Here is a 21,677-nt window from a genome sequence, read left to right as displayed (position 1 = left end):
GCATCACACTTAAGTATATCAGGAAATATAAACAGAAATACACACAATCTATGTACTTCTATTTATAAAATATATATCTTTCATTGTCTCTGTGTGGTATGTGAAACCATTAGGAATTCTTAGCAAAAAACTGAGTTAAGCACAGTTCTTAGCCATTAATAAATGAAGCATATGATGTTCACAGCAGCCGGCCGCAGTGGCCGAGTGGTTCTAGGCGCTTCAGTCTCGAACCACGCGACTGCTACGGTCGCAGGTTCGAATCCTGCCTTGGGCATGGATGTGTGTGATGTCCTTAGGTTAGTTAGGTTTAAGTAGTTCTAAGTTCTAGGGGACTGATGACCTCCAATGTTAAGTCCCATAGTGTTCAGAGCCATCTGAACCATTTTGTTCACAGCAAAAGGCTGCATTGGGCATGCTACTTACTAAATATTTCTGAAAACTGTGTACTCAGAATGCATAGCCCAATGAAAAACTCAAAGAACGTTTAGCATAGACTATTAACAAGCCTGGAGAGAGATTGTGAACAGATAAGCTTAGTAACACTGTCCAGTGATCTTCATCACCTACACACCGGATGACACAGTTAGCATTTTTGACAAATATCACTTCAGCATGCTCTATGTTGCCACATCTTAAATACACTGATCACAAATTGGCAGCTTTCACTCTTAATTGATGTAACTGCATAACTGCCTAAGTGCGATGAGTTGGGGTGCTGTTGAATAAAGAATGTGATATTGACTCCCAAATACTCAGATAATCTGAATGGAAACAATTACATCAAGTTGTTTTTAGAGCTTGTGGTACCACGCTTCAGGTGCAAGCAAAAACTAAAATTTTAGCAGGAAAATACCTGGCCACATTTAGGTAGGATTGTGCATGTTTACTTCCCTCACCAACAAGTTTGTCTGACATGTCATTCATCATACATGTTTGAAACATCATTGGTCAGCATCTTGTTTGTCATGATTGTGCAGCAATCACTGTTAATGCTTTGTGGACTTCAATACCAACTTCCTGGCATATCAACGTCCTCTTTGAAATATTAATGTATTAGTGGACTTACTTCAAATTTTTAGTTTCTCTTCAATTTCTTCAAAAGACCATATCTCCAGGACCTTAACCTCTATGCCATCTTACTTCACAACAGGTACCTAGCTTTGTGGCACTGGAAGGGACATTATTGGTGTTTTGATGAAGTCACTAGGGGCAGCAAAAAGCTTATACTGGAGGAGGATGGGGAAGGAAATTGGCTGTTGAGGAACACAAGACTCGTACACCATCTGCTGGTGTCTTATAGAAAGCTGAAAACTGTACGTCCGCCTTCAGCATGTGTGTGACATAACTGTAATGGAATGCTGTGTGTGTGTGTGTATTTTGGAGCTGAGGCTGATGGGAACAAATAATAGGCTTGGTCACTCTCAGGTGGATGAAAAGAGCCTAAACACCATTTTGGTAGAAATAGAAGCTGCAATAAACTCATATAATTCACTCAGGGATAGAGTGACACAGTGATGATACCAGCCCAGTTCCTAAATTATGGCAAACTGGAAACTATTCCATGTGGGTCAGAACCAGCAACTAGGAAGTATCTTGCCAACGAGTTCCAATTAGGACAAAAGGTTAATGAAAACATTTGGTGTGGATGGAAAAAACAAATATCTCCATCTGCTAAGAAGTTACCATGAGGTTAAGGAATATCCCTCAAATAGGAAGTCACCAACTGGAGATGATGTTCTACATCAGGGGAATATCAAACCCCAACACTCGCATAACAGAGCAGTGGTGCAAGAGTTTAGCATGGCAGAGACAACACAAGAAGATGCATCATTCTCTGGCAGCCAGATAGAACAAAGATCTGTTGACCACCTCAGCTCGTCATCCACCTTCAGGTGGACCAGGGTTGAGAGGACATTAGGGAATATGAGACTTTTTCACGATCTGTTGGTTTTTTATAGAAAACTGTAGGATGTGATGCCTTCTGAAGCACAGGTGTGACAAAAAAATGGTAACTGTAATGGATGTTATGGAAAAGCTGCATGTTTGGTGAAGTTATGATGTTGAATTCCTTTAAATAGTAGTAAGTAGCAACACTGGCTGCACATTTTCAAGGAACCCATCCTGACATTTAGCTTGAGCAATTTAGGGAAACTGTGGAAAACCTAAGACTGGAAAGCCGGCCATATACATGTATGAGACTCCTCTATTTTATACATAAACATTTAGCAGATTGTTCACAGAACCACTTTAAGACTGTTACTTGACTGCTCCACTTTCAAATAACATATGGGAAAAATGAATAGCTAGATCTTTCGGTGCAAGCTCTGATTTCTTTTATTTCATAATGATGGGCATGTCTTGATATGTATGTGGGAGTCAACAAAATATTCTTGCACTTGGAGCATAAAGTATGTGACTGAAATTTCATGAAAGACCTTTCCACAGCAAAAAAATGCATTTCTATTAAAGATTTCACCCAAACTCGTTTAACACACCTGTGCCTCTCTGCCCTCTTTTTTTGCAATAATTCAGAATGAGCTGCTCTCCTTTGAACTTCTTGGATCTCCTCCATCAACCCTACAAGGTAAGGATCCCATACCATGCAGCAATACTCCAGGAGATGACACAAAAGTGAGTGTATGCAGTCTCTTCAGTAGCCATAATGATGATACCCAGAACGTCAAGACAGAAAGCATGGATGCAAACTAAGTTGATCTTGTCAAACAGCAAATTTGCCCACAATGTTTTAGAAAAACCATGGGAAACCTCTATCATGGCATACTATATGATTCAGTAGTAAAGAAACAAAAAAAATTGCTGTAGTGCTAGAACAAAAGAGTAGCTAAAAACGATAAAGCATGTAGGTCTATACACAGAACATCATGATAAAACACTATGGCAGTACAGATAAATTGGAAACAATAATGTGTCAAAAAGCACAACAAACTGTGTAGCAATTTGCCCAGTGGTTGAAACAGTGGTATGAACTATGACTACACAAAAAAAGACTGTATGACATTATTGATTGGAAGATCCCATATGGGGTTGTTTGGGCACCTGGTACAAGACCTCTATTTGACAACATTTCAACGACTCACATGTCAATGAAGATGAGATGAAATGCTAAGGAAAACACAGTGCTCCAGTGAAGAAACTCTCTGACCTGACTGGGAATTCAAACTTGAACTCTGTGATTTAGAGGCAGTGATGATAGCCACTTGCCAATGAGCTTCAGGCTAGAGACACTAGGTTGAACCATACAACATACTTTTATCACTTTTGAAAAGAAGTGTCTCAGAAGGTCTACTGCTATTTAAGCCCTGAAGGAAATACAGTAATCTTGGTCACCAATATTATTTTTGCTAACATATCAAGTGTTTCGGGCTATCATCATCATCATCATCATCATCATCATCATCATCATCATCATCAGATTAGTAAAAGCCATATACAGTACTTTGTCACCTGCTACTGCAAGGGGCGTTCAATAAGTAATGAAATACTTTTTTCTTTTTACTCAACTAATTGCGATTGAAAAAATGCAGAGTTTGCTGTGGGATATCATGGAATATTCATCCTTCTACTCCTACAATTTCATGAACGTCTGATAGGTGGCAGCGCTATATATACCCTTCAAAATAGCATCCGTAATGGAAGTGTGTTCCAGACAGAGAGCTGTCATTGAGCTCATTTTGGCAGAAAACCAGAGCATCGCAGATATTCAATGCTGCTTCCAGACTGGCTACGGTGACCTGGCACTGAATAAAAACATGATGAGACATTGGGCAAGCCATCTCTCATAATCACAACAAGATCTCACAAACTTGTCTGATCTCCAGTGCACCAGCCAGCCACACACAGCTGTGACTCCTGCAATGTTGGAACATGTGGACAATCTCATCTGAGGTGACGGGTGGACCACAATCAAACACCTCACTGTGCGCCAGAGAGGAGTTCATAAAACTTCACTGGACTGTTTTTCCTCATATACCATTCAGCCCGAATTTTGCACCTTCCAACTTCCATCTGTTTGGCCCAATTGAGGATGCACTCTACAGGAAGTAGTACTTGGATGACGGGGACGCTATTGATGCAGCAAAACCTTGGGTCTGATGTCGGTCAGTGGAGTGGTACCATGAGGGCACATAGGCCCTCCCAGAAGGGTGACATAAGGCCGTTACATTGAATGGAGATTATGTTAAAAAATAGGATTTTGTAGCCAAAAGAGTCAGGAATAATGTGGTGTATTGGAATCCTGAATACAACCAACCTGTTTTCAGAAAAAAAAAAATGTTGTGCATCACTTACTGAACACACCTCAAACATTCTGGTAGACCATCAGCTCCCAAAATTATGATGCTAAATTAAGCAAACTCAGGAAAGAATTGAGCAGTACTGAATATAAGCTTGAAGGAAAAGAGTTAAAATGGCATTACTATTGTCAAAAGCATGTACCATAGTGAATGGAACAAATTTATTTCCAAACAAACACACAACACATATCATCAACATTTGGGCTGTTGTGCACTATTTTCAACTTTTCTTCAAATATCCACTATCAAACCATTTATTTAGAATTTAGTTCGGTTCAGGCACTCAGCTGTTATTTTGAAATTTAAATTCGCCATACTAGTTATGACCTAAATAAATTTAATGATGGCCGCTTGGAGACGATTTGTATTAAAGTTCTAACATCGATCAGCCACATGACCCACTTGACAAGTTCGCTTTCTTAGGAAATTAAGATCCTCAAAATTTAAACTGTCACAAAACTATGCAAGATGCAGACTGATGTCTATTAGTGTGGCTATTTTTAATAAAATTTCTTAATTATCCTATGTAGCCAAATTGTTGATCCCTATATCATTAACTGAATGCATTCTCATGTCACACACCACATTTCTTTCACACACCGTGACTAGTCAGAGATCCCAAGATACGCAGAGGGGGAGAGAGCGATGGAGGGGGGGAGTGAGACGAACTGTTCATTATTATGGCCCAATTTGAACCACCTCAGGAGTTATTTATTTTTAAGGCAAGATAACAATTGTATCAAAAACAATATCCCTGTCTTCCATTCAATTCAGGAAGAAAATTTATTTACTTGGGTATTACTCCCTTGAAATAACTGGAAGCATACTCCCATCTGTCGATCAATGTTGAAGGTATTCATGTACTACTTGTGGATGTTTAAATTAACTGGGCGTTGGGAGTGCCGCTTCAGACTCAGGAAGCCATGATTTATTGAAAAAAAAGTATGAATTCCTACATACGAGCTAGGAAACTGCACCTCAAAATTTTTAGATATGAATAAAAAATGGTGGCCACTACAAATAATACTGGAAGACCATCAGGCATTCACAGACTAAAAGAAGCAGATTTTGTTAAAAAATGGAGGAAGACGACAAGATTAGTGTTTTATGTCCCGTTGACAATGAGGTCATTAGACACGGAGCACAAGCTTGGATTGGGATAAGGATAGAGAAGGAAAGTGGCTGTGCCCTTTCAAAGGAAACATCCTAGTGTTTGTTTTAAGCGATTTAAGGAAATTGCAGAAAATCTAAATCAGGATGTCCGGACGCAGCTATGAACTGTCGTCCTCCCAAATGCAAATCCAGTGTACTAGCCGCTACAATACTCCACTCCATTTTTGTTAAAAAACATGACTACATTTTGACAAAGCATGTGCAAATGCTTAGAATATTATTACCTTTAAAGAAGATAAAAAGTTTCTGATCAACCAACAGTGGAAAGAACTCAAGGATTTATGCATGGAACTGATTATTAATGAAGGGAGAAGGGCACAAAAGCAACTGAGTGAGGAGAGGCAGCTGGGAGAAGGTGAGTGCAAAGCAAATGTAAAATTCAAAATTTTGACAAATTATTTACTTATAAATTCACAACATACATACATTTGAAAAAAAAAAAAAAAGAAAAATCCACTACTAATTTAATGCTGATATTTTTACTAACATTTTGATTGTTCAACACCCTATTGCTTATAGCATTATCCTCATTTTTTCTCAGACGAACTTGTCAAATTGTTGATATAAAGTACAAGAAATGTTGAATCACTCGAGTTCAAGGAAATTAAAAGAACATCAAGTGATAAGAGTCTCAAAAATTCCATTGCCACAAATAAAAGGCAAGAGGGCTTCAATCAGTAATGACTTCTAAGCTTGCAGCAGCACCAGATACATACTATAGGAGCAACGAAAAGACAGCACTTTACATCCTGATAGCTACCAAGTACTAGGTCAAGGTATTGAAGAATAGGAGTTCTATTTAAAATTCCCAAGAGAAACTCTGCGAGAAAAAGGCTATTTATTTCTATTTTCCTTGCCACTGTGTAGGTCAGAGAGTGATTCTCTGCCACTTCTGCAACCAAAGCACCATACAGGGTTTTCATTTGTGACACTTGTCTCCTGAAATTACACACAACCTAGTTTGTGCTCAAAGGTGCCAAATTAGCAGGTAGCACAAACGGGGAAAAAAAAAGAAAAATAAGAACTCAGAACTACACACAGTTCTTTAATGGTGGAGGTGGAGGTGGTGGTGGTGGTGGTGGTGGTGGTGGGGTGGGGAGGGGGGGGGGGGGGGAGCTACAGAAACAAGATAAGTGAGAATCCCAGGAGCAAGTTTTGCTAAGGCCCAATAAATCTCATTTCAGAACACATACAAAAATCACATTTACGAAGTAATATGAGCTGATAGTTATAGTATGCTGTGCAGAAACCTCTGAGCAAATTCATATAAATCAAAAGGCTTTCTTTAATAGGTATTGTTCTTCAAGTTGAGCCCTCTGGGCATCCCTTAGGGACCAAAATATATTGCAAACTTGTCACTACTATCGCCCTTTTCCCTTGCATTCTCAGTTTCAAAGTTCACAGCCCAGTCAATTTCATGACTATCTCACATTTTCAAACAGAGAACGAATACACTTTTACGTCAAATGGGGCTCAGAGGTATATAAACTGAGTGAGAGAGAGATAGAGACAAGTGGAAGGAGACAGAGTAAAATAAGCATTAAGTCCACATGACTGATAAGAAGCAAGTATATAATGGATTCAGCTAAGGGATGTATCATACAATAGTGTGTTTCCCTGCAGCGGGGATCAATTGAACGACTCTTTGATGATATGCATTCCCTTATGCTGAGACTTGCATGGTGGTTAAATGTGTTATAGATAGTTGAACAAGAAGACATATCAACCAGGTGTACACTAAATCAATTTTTCTTTGGTAAGGTCAATGATATGTTCACAACAATCACACCTTAAACATACGAAACAGAGCTAATGTGTGCAGTCTCTCAGTAACACAATGCTATGCAGACAAGAGGCAGGTGTGGGTAATATATGGAGTACAACAATGTCAATGAAGGAAATGTGATCCTACATAAGAATGCTCTATGACTATGTGATGCACTATGCACAATATCTACTATAGATTTGACAGAACATATGCTGTTCTACCCAAGTGTAAGGAAGGAGAGCCACAAAGCACTCAATCAAAATCCCATTAGCTTTTATTAGTCTTGAAAATCTACATTTTGGCTATAAATACCCATCTTCAGTGCATTTTCATTACAATTCAACAGACTCGCAGCAATTCATGTCATCATATGCTCTTATAGGTGTATAGGCAGAAGTGACTGCTGTGTGCTTCTCCTTCCTTATAGTCTACAGTCGCTGTGCACTATGGTTTCTGATGGAATCAAGTGGTGTCTCTAGCAAGGGACATGTGCCACCACTCTTTCCTCTAATCGAAAAAAATCATCCTTGCAAACCGAACCTGCATCTTGTATAAATATACAGACAGATGTATCAATTCAGTATTAGTTTAAGACAGTCAAAACATTGTACTGATGTCGCAAAACTATTTCACCATTTGCCACTATTCTCTTGTAACTAAAAAAGCCAGATGGCTCTAGGTTCTGGGAAACTCCCGCAGTATTCTATCATCAATATGCATTGTTCTGTTCGTATCATCAACCAATGTCAGCCTGTGAATGTAGTAACTGCTCATGTAATTAATGTAATTGGGTTGCCAGCAACAGTTATTAAATCTCATGTAAGGGTATATTCTCTCAGTTATGGGCAATGTGGGTATTAGTCATGAAGTTGTAGCATTAGCAGGCTACATTTGATGATTAATAAACAAGATTTTTCAGTAGCTTTGGCTTTCATTTTGAAAGAAACTGTGCACTGCTTCCTACACCCCCTTATAATTTCATAAAATTAGTGCAAGTTCCCCTCCCACCTCAAATGAATATACTGGGAACAATCTTGGTTCTAACTCAAAGACAATTTACACCAGGCTGCCATATATTCAGTATGTATATTTTTACTTAAGTTCATCACAAATAACAATACAGTTATCTAAATTAAGTACTTCAAAGGCAGATAATTATGAACTGATTAGTTTCTTTCACAGAGAATCACCATGAAATAAACAAAGAATGATTTCTACACTAATTTTTCTCATTTTCAAACTACTGGCTGTTTGAACTGATACTTCATTACTACACCTAGACACATCAGTTCAAGAAAAATTTGGTTACTGCAAACATTTACCTTTTCCAAATTTTGATGTCATAATTTATTTTAAAAATATGAATCAATATTGTAGAGAAAAGCATCTTAATGACACAGCAAAATGCTCGAGACTGGTGAAAATGTAGATATTTCATGACAGACACTGAAACAACACTGCACCTAATTTCATAATCATCGGTTCAGAAAACATATAAACTGATCAGGAAGAAGAAGAAGAAGAAGAAGAAGAGGGGAATAAAAACCACAAAGAGAATAACTGTCATGGAGGAAACGTACTTCCATGCTATACGAACTGTGGATATAGAACCAACATTATACTTCAGTACAGATGAACTTCAGTTTTATTTTAGTCTCAATAAAGCAACACTTGGAAAGACTATATCACACAAGGAACAAAAGTTCTGGAGACAATCATTCTCAATGACTGTTATGAAAGGGAATCTCAGTGTAAACAACAGTATCAGATCCTTTTCAGTCAGTCAATTTTCCTGAGCAATGTCATTAATTAAACTGTGGCAGAAATTCAGTTTTGAAAATGTGACACAAAAACACTTGAAGCAAACTGTGAGAACTAAGTATGTTAACCACAGCAACATACACAGCTTAAAAGGCAACAGTATTAAGCTCCTGTACAGAATTTCATCTCAGTTGGAAAAATGTTATTTTCATGCTGGTACACATCACTTTAATAAGATATCTGTCTCTCATGAAAACCACATGTGATGTGAAAACAAGGAGTAGTGCAGACAGTGAGATACGATACACAACATTCTTGAAGTGACAGAACAAAACTGTTCTTACTTGCACAACAGGATAGGATCACTAATAGGCAGTGACATATGTAGAAACCATAATTAATCAACAATAATCAGAAAACTAGAAAATGGAATTGAAAAGCCTCAGTTCTGAATGGCTGTGGTTTGCAGGCTACCATTCTTTGCAGCAGTACTAGCACTCGGGGTCTTTACCTCTATCGTTTATTAGGAATCAGCAGCCCCCTTTCTTGTGTGCATACATGTAACTAATAGGTTGAAACTGGAAACTACGAAATACATATTACACAAATTATGCGAATCTGACTGATAACAGTATCATATTTACCACCATTTAAACACTGAGCAAACACCAAATGATCTTGAACAATTATTGAACTGCATTAACAAGTATGTGAGAACATGAAAAGACCTAAAAAAGTAGATCACTATATTTACACGCAACTCCTGCTTTTACTGTTTTCTTGTCACCTGCAAAGTACCACTGCTAATTGTTACCTGGAGCATGGAGCAAAACATAATGTCATATTTTTCATTCCTCTCAGTGTAACATAATAAGATGTTAAAGTGATCTGACAATCCATCAATGAACTAGCTAAACTCTTGCTGTTGTGAGTACAAGAGAAGGAACAGTTCAACTAAATGTACAGAATGTTGCTGGTTTTCCAGTTTATGATTTATAAGAAATATTCACTACTAAAAAATAAATAAATATTGAAAACCAAATAGAATCGATAAACTTTATACTCCACACATATAAAGATTTTGCACTAAAACATGCAACACCACACGACTCTAGACAGTTTATATCAGGCAGACAAAATAAGAACGAATACAGAAAGCTACTTCTATACATTTGTTGGTAATGTATGTTAACGGACATATAAAAAATGATTGTCAGATGAAGTATAGAAATGATAAACACGCAAAAGTCAATGGTAATGAGCAATGCACTTATGGAGGAACGATTTCTCTAGCAGGTCAAAGGGACAAACGGAAAATTATGACATTGTGGACACGATGAAATTGAGACTGAAGAGAATCAAAGAGTAACAATGGACCACAAACAAAAGGATTCAACAACAATCTTTCTTTAACAGGCAAAACACACACTGTAACGTAAGAGAATGTTGTGCTGTAAATTGTGAGGCAGTGAATGTGCATTTGAAAATGGAACTCTACATTCTATACAGCTCCCCTGTGTATTCGCTTGAGGAATGACTAAAACACAATAAAATGCTTTCTCAGAAAGCTCTGCATCCAATTTTATTTGGTTCTTTAGAAATTTGTACCAGAGACGGCAGACAGTAGCCAAACATTGACTTTTTTATACAATGTGTAAAGCTACATATTTTGTAAACTACCTCGAGAATACGTTATAAGAATGAAAATGTATTGCTTTATCAGTTATATTTTGCAGCATTGTCCAGTTTTCAGACGCTTTTGGTAAATATTCATATGAGTGCTATGTAAAGCTTCAAAACAGAAGTGGGAAGCATTTCAGCATCATACGTCAAGCATATTTCACTTTGAAACTGAATTACAGCACACTTTTGTAATACGTTTGGTATTTAATGTTCTTTCGTAGCATTCCGGAATCACCATCAGTGCTTACAATTTCATGGAAACATACTTTAAGCTTTGTTTACTACCACGGAACACGCCCAGTCGGTAACATAACCTTAAACATCGACATTTCTCGCAACAAATTAACTGTGTTTATTTTGTTGTCATGCGGTAATTCGATAATTATCAGGTTCCTGTTCACATATTACCAAATTCTAATATACAATTAGAAGCACTTTCACGAAATATTTGTAAATAAACTATTAAAACAACTGTCACTTTCCTGACACGACACTACATAATGATGTCAACATACCTCTTGTTTCCGGATCGGTCAGAAATGGTTTAAAATATTTTACGAGTTCATGATTTGTTACTTTACCACCATGATCTAGCATAAAACTTTTTATCGCTTCTTTCGAAAGTTCACTTGGCCCTGCCATTTTGCTATCAAAATAATACCAGGAGGTTGCTACAGGTGTAAACAGTTATCGACTCACACTTCCGTCGACAGTTGTAAACATACTATCGACTATCGACCGTTGCCAGATCACAAACGATTCAAACGACATTGAACGCATTAGTTATATTGTACCCGTAACTGTTCATGAAACGCAACATTCGATAGTGAATGGACAAACCAAGAGGTGATCGTATCCTTAATGATAAAATTATTGTTTCTGTACAACAGGACGGTCGATACTTTTCTCGTAGATGCTTTAACTCTGTCTCATTGAATGTTAGCTACAGCGCAAGCTTACGATATTACGATGTTTTATCTTTTACGATAGCAGAATAACGCTCCGCTGGCGCTGAGACAGTTAGACATACAGGGACCTGACATAATGCAACAAAGGAGCTAATTTACATCCCTGACAAATTGAAAACTATGGGACTCGAACCCAGCTATCATTTCTTCGCTATTAGCGCAATCTACTTCGCTATTTTAGGTTAAATCTAACTTTGGCTGCAAATTATTCTGCTACATAAATCTTTGATTACTTAATAAATAGCATAAAAAGTCTGACAGATAGCCAACCAATATTTAAAAATAAATTAGAAAAAATTAGTTATCTTACAAACAAAATTTTTTTAAAAAAACCATTGTATTATGGCAATGTAAAGAAACCTGACACGTTCCACATTATTACGAAGTATAGTATCCATGATATATGGAACAAGTATTAATCTAATCTAATCTCTAGTCTAATCACCTGTGGTCCCTGAGCACGTTCAACTAGCTGATCAATCCTTTCAAGCAACACTTCTGTTTGATTATTGTTTTATTGCCGTGATTTTAACTTATAAAAAATGTAAACTAAATGCCGAGAGCGGTTCACAATTTGGACTCCTTGTTGTGCTATCTGTCAGACAGGGGGAAGCAAATTATTATTTGTGGGGACTTCAATGTAGATTCTCTGAAAGAGGGTAATAGGAAAAATGACCTTGAAGTATTACTCGGTTCTTTCAATTTGACACCCGTTATTGATTTTCCTACTCGGGTGGTAAAGGATAGCAGCTCACTGATAGATAACTTCTTTATAGACCAAGATAAGTTTAACCAGATAAATGCTCAGCCTGTTGAGAATGGTCTTTCTGATCATGGTGTACAGCTAGTTACAATATATGACATAGCTCCATTCAGCAATACTAGACAGTCCTCCAAAGTAGTACGTTCAGTCAACGATTTAACAATTGCAAATTTCAGGGAAAGCCTACAGCAGTTAGACTGGGATGAGGTGTACCGTGAACCTGATGCCAATTTAAAATATAATTTATTTCATGACATTTTTGTAAGTGCATTTGAAAACTGCTTCCCCAAGAAAATAGTTAAATATACTCGTAAGAAACCTTGTAACAAACCATGGCTTACTAAGGGTATAAAAATATCTTGTAACCGGAAAAGGGAAATGTATCTGACAGCAAGAAAGAGTAGTGACCCAGAAACTATCAAAAATTATAAAAACTACTGTGTTATATTAAGAAAAGTTATTAAAAAATCCAGGAGTATGTGTATCATGTCTGAAATCAGCAACTCTGATAATAAAATTAAAACAATTTGGAATATTATTAAAAGAGAAACAGGTCAACCAAGAGCAGAGGAAGACAGTATTACCATCAAATTGAATGAAAACTTTACGAACAAAAAGTCAGAAGTTGAAAATATTTTTAATAATCATTTTCTAAATGTTGTGGATATAGTAGGATCCAGGTGTTCATTAGAAGATGCTAGGCTGTTAATGGAAGAGGCCATACCTATGTAATTTGATACAATTGAAATCTCACCCACTTCTCCCTCTGAAATTAGGAAAATAATAAACTTGCTTAAAAGGAAAAACTCACATGGAATTGATGGCATTTCCAGCAAAATACTAAAAGCTTGTTCTCAACAGATAAGTAAGATTCTCAGCCACCTGTGTAATAGCTCTCTGGAACAGGGCATTTTCCCTGATAGACTGAAATATGCTATTGTTATACCTTTGCATAAAAAGGGGGATAGATCTGATGTCAACAATTACCGTCCAATCTCCCTTCTAACAGCTTTATCCAAAATTTTTGAGAAAGTAATGTATTCAAGAGTAGCTTCACATATCTGTAAAAATGAAGTACTAACAAAATGTCAGTTTGGTTTCCAGAAAGGTTTTTCAACAGAAAATGCCATATATGCTTTCACCAGTCAAATTTTGAATGATCTGAATAACCGAACACCACCCATTGGGATTTTTTGTGATCTCTCAAAGGCTTTTGATTGTATAAATCATGAAATTCTGCTAGACAAGCTCAAGTATTGTGGCATGAGTGGGACAGTGCACAAATGGTTTAATTCGTACCTAACTGGAAGAGTGCAGAAAGTTGAAATAAGTAGTTCTCGTAACATGCAAAGATCAGCACATTCCTCAATCTGGGGAACTATCAAGAATGGGGTTCCACAAGGGTCAGTCTTGGGTCCTTTGTTGTTCTTATTATATATTAATGACTTGCCATTCTATATTCATGAAGGCAAAGTTAGTTCTCTTTGCTGATGATACAAGTATAGTAATCACACCTGAGAAACAAGAATTAACTGATGAAATTGTCAATACTGTCTTTCAGAAAATTACTAAGTGGTTCCTTGTAAACGGACTCTCACTGAATTTTGATAAGACACAGTACATACAGTTCCGTACAGTGAATGGTATGACGCGATTAATAAATATAGACCTTAATCAGAAGCATATAGCTAAGGTAGAATATTCCAAATTTTTAGGTATGTCCATTGATCAGAGATTAAATTGGAAGAAACACATTGATGATCTGCTGAAACGTTTGAGTTCAGCTACTTATGCAATAAGGGTCATTGCAAATTTTGGTGATAAACAGCTTAGTAAATTAGCTTACTACGCCTATTTTCACTCATTGCTTTCATATGGCATCATATTTTGGGGTAATTCATCAGTGAGGAATAAAGTATTTATTGCAGAAAAGCGTGTAATCAGAATAATAGCTGGAGTCCACCCAAGATCATCCTGCAGACATTTATTTAAGGGTCTAGGGATATTCACAGTAGCTTCTCAGTATATATACTCTCTTATGAAATTTGTTATTAACAACCAAACCCAATTCAAAGGTAATAGAAGTGTGCATAACTACAATACTAGGAGAAAGGATGATCTTCACTATTCAAGATTAAATCTAACTTTGGCACAGAAAGGGGTGAATTATACTGGCACTAAAGTCTTTGGTCACTTACCAAATAGTATCAAAAGTCTGACAGATAACCAACAAGTATTTAAGAAGAAATTAAAAGAATTTCTGAATGACAACTCCTTCTACTTCATAGAGGAATTTTTAGATATAAATTAAGAAAAAAAAGAAAAAACAAAACAAAAATATTAAAAAAATAAATAAAAAATAAAGAAAAACACAAAAAACACAAAAAAGTAAAGTTGTTATATTAACTTAAGTATGTTGTTAAATTAACCTAATTATGTCATGTATTGGAAAATTCGACTCGTTCCACATCATTACGAAATATCGTATTCATGATCCATGGAACTAGTATTAATCTAATCTAATCTAATCTAATCTAATCTAATCTAATGGGCGTCAACACCTTGACAACTGCCTCAACAACCGTTGTCTTGTCGTTATATACAACACTTTTTTTACTTGAATACTGCGATAATAACACTTACTTAATGTTTCTTATTTCACCGTTAAGCATCTAAACTCAAAAAAGAGGTTGGGCGTCGGGTAAATAATGACTTGATTAGAAATCCCTTATCATGTAACATGGAACCTTTGTAAGTATTAGGAATTTTAAGGTGAGTTCAGTAAGAGCCTGCTTAGGCCTACACCACTATTTTGGAAGAATAATGGCTACTTGTAAGTACAAATAAAAAAGTTAGAGTTCCGACTCTGTTAGAAACCATCTTTTAAATCATTTTGCTGAAAGAAGAACAACTGGTTACACTATATTTTTTCGTTTGCTTGAGATAGGTTGGGGGGAGGGGGTGCGGGTCTCTTTGCCCCCTCCGGGTATAAGCGCCATTGTACTAGGACATTGGGTAGTCATGTGTATGCTGTCTGATCAAAAGCATCTGGATACCTTCATGTAATGCGGAATTGATCACCAGATGTCACTAGAGGCGGATCTGTCAGGAAGGCAGTAAGGAAACAGTAACAGCAGAATCCGTCGGCCAGGAGAACTCAGCTTCTCATTGGCCACACACTTCTGTAGTCCTTGCTAAGTGACGCTTGAAGTAGTCTAGAGAACTACGCCGCTAGACAGTGGATAACTCGAAACAAGTGATTTGGAGTGATGACCCACACTATGCCCTGTGGCAATCAGACGGAAGTGTTTGGGTTTGGCGAATTCCTGACGAACGTTACCTGCCATCATACGTAGTGCCGGAGGTGGTAGTGTTGCGGCATTTGAGTGTTTTTCGTGGTTAGTGTGTTGCCCCTTACTGCACTTAGGAAAATACTGAGTGCGGAAGAAGATGAATACATTTTGTAGCATTGTGTACTGCATACAGCAGATCACAGTTTGGAGACGACGATTCCTTGTCTCAGCACGACAGTGCACCCTGTCATTAAACACATCTGTGAGACAGTGATATAACACTCCTGAAATGAACTGGCCGACCAGAGCCCCGAACTGAAGCCAATGGAACATCTTTGCGATAAGTTAAATCATCAACTTCGCCCCAGCGTTCCACATCACTCTCTGGTTTTAGCTGTTGAGGGAGGACTACCATTCTTCCACAGAAATTCAGACAACTCGTTGGAAGTGTCCTCAGCATAGTTCAAGCAGTCACTGAACAAACCGTTCATTAATGTCCACTAATTTTGATTAGATAGCGTACTGAGTCTCTACCACGTCATTTGATCAGTAGTCACGTATATCAAGCCACTAATAGATGAAAGCGTTCCAAGAAGCGAAGAAGCGACACATCACAAAATCATAAAATAACATAAGACCACAAACTTGCGTAATATAATGCTGAAACTACTACAGTGTAAATAAGTATGACTCTAACTCAGAATACACTTTCGACAAAAATATATTAACATTGGTGAAGCTCTCACAAAAGTTGCAACGAACACCAAACAAGCAAATTAGAACCCAGCAGCGAAGGAAGTGTATTTTTCGAAAAACAGTCAGAATCAGAAGGGTTCTTCAGTAATTTCTGTGACTGACTGAGATGATATTACCCAGTAGATACTTTAGATTAAAAAGTATAGTACAGGAAAATCAAATGGAAAGTATAAGTGTGTCTTGTTGACAGGGCAAACGGAGGCGAGGTGGCGGTAACAACACAGAAGGTGACGAAAAATTTGGAAATTACGGTCACATTTTACATATTTGATCAGAGGTTAAAATCTTGCTAGGAAAATTGTTTGGTAACATTTTGTGGTAATATTAAACACAGAGAGACCTACAAAACCTCAAGATAATAGTATTACCGATACAAAGGATGTCAACCTTCTTACAACATGGCGACCCATCTGCACGGACATTCAGTACGAATTGTCATAAATAATTTTTAAGTAGCGATTGTAAAGTAGGATGATGCCCCCTACTTTTAGTCTGGTCCATCAGTTCTACTGACAGATAATGCACTAAAGATTATGTGTCTTATACGACCTGTTTGTGGTGCAGTGATAGGACACTCAACTTATATGCGAGACCACCTAGTTTGATATCACTAAATCACTCGAAATCAGTGCTGGGATGTCGCCTTTAGAGAGGCACTACCGATGAAATGTTTTGTGTTTGGAGTTCTTTTAGCTGGCTTCCATGGTGGCTACGGGATTACAATTCTCTTTCTTATCTCTGTCCTATCTCAATACCAAAAGGTATCAGATAGATTATATAATGGTAAGACAGAGATTTAGGAACCAGGTTTTAAATTGTAAGACATTTCGAGGGGCAGATGTGGACTCTGACCACAATCTGTTGGTTATGAACTGTAGATTAAAATTGAAGAAACTGCAAAAAGGTGGGAATTTAAGGAGATGGGACCTGGATAAACTGAAAGAACCAGAGGTTGTACAGTGTTTCAGGGAGAGCATAAGGGAACAACTGACAGGAATGGGGGAAAGAAATACGGTAGAAGAAGAATGAGTAGCTCTGAGGGATGAAATAGTGAAGGCAGCAGAGGACCAAATAAGCAAAAAGACGAGGGCTAGTAGAAACCCTTGGGTAACAGAAGAAATATTGAATTTAATTGATGACAGGAGAAAATATAAAAATGCAGTAAATGAAGCAGGCAAAAAGGAATACAAACGTCTCAAAAATGATATCGACAGGAAGTGCAAAATGGCTAAGTAGGGATGGCTAGAGGACAAACGTAAGGATGTAGAGGCTTATCTCACTAGGGTAAGACAGATACAGCCTACAGGAAAATTAAAGAGACCTTTGGAGAAAGGAGAACCACTTGCATGAATATCAAGAACTTTGATGGAAACCCAGTTCTAAGCAAAGAAGGGTAAGCAGAAAGGTGGAAAGGAGTATATAGAGGGTCTATACAAGGGCGATGTACCTGAGGACAATATTATGGAAATGGAAGAGGATGCAGATGAAAACGAAATGGGAGATATGATACTGCGTGGAGAGTTTGACAGAGCACTGAAAGACCTGAGTCGAAACAAGGCCCCCGGAGTAGACAACATTCCATTGGAACTACTGACGGCCTTGGGAGAGCCAGTCCTGACAAAACTCTACCATCTGGTGAGCAAGATGTATGAGACAGGCGAAATACCCTCAGACTTCAAGAAGAATATAATAATTACAATCCCAAAGAAAGCAGGTGTTGACAGATGTGAAACTTGCCGAACTATCAGTTTAATAAGTCACAGCTGCAAAATACTAACGCGAGTTCTTTACAGACGAGTGGAAAAACTGGTAGAAGCCGACCTCGGGGGAGATCAGTTTGGTTTCCGTAGAAATATGGGAACAAGTGAGGCAATACTGACCCAACGACTTATCTTAGAAGCTAGATTAAGAAAAGGCAAACCTTCGTTTCTAGCATTTGTAGACTTGGAGAAAGCTTTTGACAATGTTGACTGGAATACCCTCTTTCAAATTCTAAAGGTGGCAGGGGTAAAATACAGGGAGCAAAAGGCTATTTACAATTTCTACAGAAAGCAGATGGCAGTTATAAGAGTCGAGGGGGATGAAAGGGAAGCAGTGGTTGGGAAGAGAGTGAGACAGGGTTGTAGCCTCTCCCCAATGTTATTCAATCTGTACATTGAGCAAGCAATAAAGGAAACAAAAGAAAAGTTCGGAGTAGGTATTAAAATCCATGGAGAAGAAATAAAAACTTTCAGGTTCGCTGATGACATTGTAATTCTGTCAGAGACAGCAAAGGACTTGGAAGAGCAGTTGAATGGAATGGACAGTGTCTTGAAAGGAGGATATAAGATGAACATCAACAAAAGCAAAACGAGGATAATGGAATGTAGTCGAATTAAGTCGGGTGACGCTGAGGGAATTAGATTAGGAAATGAGACACTTAAGGTAGTAAAGGAGTTTTGCTATTTGGGGAGCAAAATAACTGATGATGGTCGAAGTAGAGAGGATATAAAATGTAGACTGGCAATGGCAAGGAAAGCGTTTCTGAAGAAGAGAAATTTGTTAACATCGAGTATAGATTTAAGTGTCAGGAAGTCGTTTCTGAAAGTATTTGTATGGAATGTAGCTATGTATGGAAGTGAAACGTGGACGATAAATAGTTTAGACAAGAAGAGAATATAAGCTTTCGAAATGTGGTGCTACAGGAGAATGCAGAAGATTAGATGGGTAGATCACATAACTAATGAGGAGGTATTGAACAGAATTGGGGAGAAGAGGAGCTTGTTGCACAACTTGACTAAAAGAAGGGATCGGTTGGTAGGACATGTTCTGAGACATCGAGGGATCACCAATTTAGTATTGGAGGGCAGCGTGGAGGGTAAAAATTGTAGAGGGAGACGAAGAGATGAATACACTAAGCAGATTCAGAAGGATGTAGGTTGTGGTAGGTACTGGGAGATGAAGAAGCTTGCACAGGATAGAGTAGCATGGAGAGCTGCATCAAACCAGTCTCAGGACTGAAGACCACAACAACAACATCTCAATCGTGTTCAATAGATAACTGTCCCATGATGTATAATTTCAAGCGGCATGTGTTTTCTATGAGCTGCTTGTTGGCACATTTGTTAGAAAGTCACATGACTTACAGGGCAGTCCGTATTTACCTCCATATGGTCAACTATCCAGGGGAGTGCTCGAACATCCTCAGGCTGCAACCGTCTGCTGGATTATCTATAGAGTGGTCTCGGAGTAAAACTTTGTAGATCGTCATGTCTAGAAACAGTGTGTCATTTGTAGTTATTTGTGTCCGCCACAACCCAGAGCTGAATCGACTGACTCTTGCTGTAATTGTTTATCTGGGAAGATGTCCTGAAGTACCAATGGGAGAACTGAAACCTTCATCTACATCTACATCTACATTTATACTCCGCAAGCCACCCAACACTGGCGGAGGGCACTTTACGAGCCACTGTCATTACCTCCCTTTCCTGTTCCAGTCTCGTATGGTTCGCGTGAAGAACGACTGCCGGAAAGCCTCCGTGCGCGCTCGAATCTCTCTAATTTTACATTCGTGATCTCCTCGGGAGGTATAAGAAGGGGAAAGCAATATATTCGATACCTCATCCAGAAACGCACCCTTTCGAAACCTGGACAGCAAGGTATACTGCGATGCAGAGCGCCTCTCTTGCAGAATCTGCCACTTGAGTTTGCTAAACATCTCCGTAAGGCTATCACGCTTACCAAATAACCCAGTGACGAAAAGCGCCGCTCCTCTTTGGATCATCTCTATCTCCTCTGTCAACCCGACTTAGTACGGATCCCCCACTGATGAGCAATATTCAAGTATAGGTCGAACGAGCGTTTTGTAAGCCACCTCCTTTGTTGATGATTTTCTAAGGACTCTCCCAATGAATCTCAAACTGGCACCCGCCTTACCAACAATTACTTTTATATGATCATTCCACTTCTAATCGTTCCGTACGCATACGCCCAGATATTTTACAGTAGAAACTGCTACCAGTGTTTGTTCCGCTATCATATAATCATACAATAAAGGATCCTTCTTTCTATGTATTAGCAATACATTACATTTGTCTATGTCAGTTGCCACTCCCTGAACCAGGTGTCCATCCGCTGCAGATTTTCTTGCATTTCGCTGCAATTTTCTAATGCTGCAACTTCTCTGTATACTACAGTATCATCCGCGAAATGCCGCATGGAACTTCCGGCACTGTCTACTAGATCATTTATATATATTTTGAAAAGCAATTGTCCCATAACATTCCCCTGTGGCACGTCAGAGATTACTTTTGTTGTGACTTGGCAAGACAGCCAAGTCACTCTGAGAGGAAGCCGAAAGGCACGCGCTTAAGCTCACGCAGGCTGGCGTGAGGTCTGGAACAAGGTAAAGTAATTATCCTATAAAGAAAAGAACGTAGTTCTTGGAATACTTAGGTTTAATCCACAATTGGAGAACATCGCTTTCTTTGGGATTGTAATTATTATATTCTTTTTGAAGTCTGAGGGTGTTTCGCCTGTCTCATACATCTTGCTTACCAGATGGTATAGTTTTGTCAGGACTGGCTCTCCCAAGGCTATCAGTAGTTCTAATGGAATGTTGTCTACTCCCGGGGCCTTGTTTCGACTCAGGTCTTTCAGTGCTCTGTCAAACTCTCCACGCAGTATCATATCTCCCATTTCATTTTCATCTGCATGACATTATAACAATATAAACTGGTAATGGCGCCTTGCTAGGTCGTAGCAAATGACGTAGCTGAAGGCTATGCTATCGTCTCGGCAAATGAGAGCGTATTTGTCAATGTAGCATCGCTAGCAAAGTCGGCTGTACAACTGGGGCGAGTGCTCGGAAGTCTCTCTAGACCTGCCGTCTGGTGGCGCTCGGTCTGCAATCACTGACAGTGGCGACACGCGGGTCCGACGTATACTAATGGACCGCGGCCGATTTAAAGGCTACCACCTAGCAAGTGTGGTGTCTGGCGGTGACACCACATCTTTAACGTCAGTAGACGTCTCTCCATTGTTCTTGTTGACGAACAGGTTGGTGATGGAAGGAAATGATCTAGTATTCGATACATCGAATACGACGAGGTACCCAAAAGAAGCCAAACTAATTTTTTTGGTGGACAGAGCTTTTGCAGTACCGCGTTTTGCCGCTAGGAGAGCATACAGCGAACATTCCAGAGTCATTAGACCGAGTGC

The 21,677-nt window shown here is 38.5% G+C and overlaps 1 protein-coding gene across 7 annotated transcripts in view; it reads right to left on the bottom strand.

Annotated features, from left to right (window-relative positions):
• The window catches only part of LOC124711768 (ankyrin repeat domain-containing protein SOWAHA), a 624,792-nt gene extending 613,405 nt beyond the window's left edge, over window positions 1-11,387 (bottom strand). For all 7 annotated transcript variants that reach the window (XR_007005522.1, XR_007005524.1, XR_007005523.1 and 4 more), the window contains exon 1: window positions 11,214-11,387. Coding sequence is in view for 4 of the 7 variants with exons in the window: in XM_047241985.1 (XP_047097941.1) it covers window positions 11,214-11,340 (127 nt within the window). In the remaining 3 variants the exon portion in view is untranslated. The remainder of the gene's footprint in view (window positions 1-11,213) is intronic.
• Between the last annotated feature and the right edge of the window lie 10,290 nt (window positions 11,388-21,677).

The sequence above is a fragment of the Schistocerca piceifrons genome, chromosome 1 (assembly GCF_021461385.2).
Source record: "Schistocerca piceifrons isolate TAMUIC-IGC-003096 chromosome 1, iqSchPice1.1, whole genome shotgun sequence".
Taxonomy (NCBI): Eukaryota; Metazoa; Arthropoda; class Insecta; order Orthoptera; family Acrididae; genus Schistocerca; species Schistocerca piceifrons.
The sequence above is the reverse complement of the archived record's forward strand: the minus strand, read 5'-3'. Positions and strand labels throughout refer to the sequence as shown.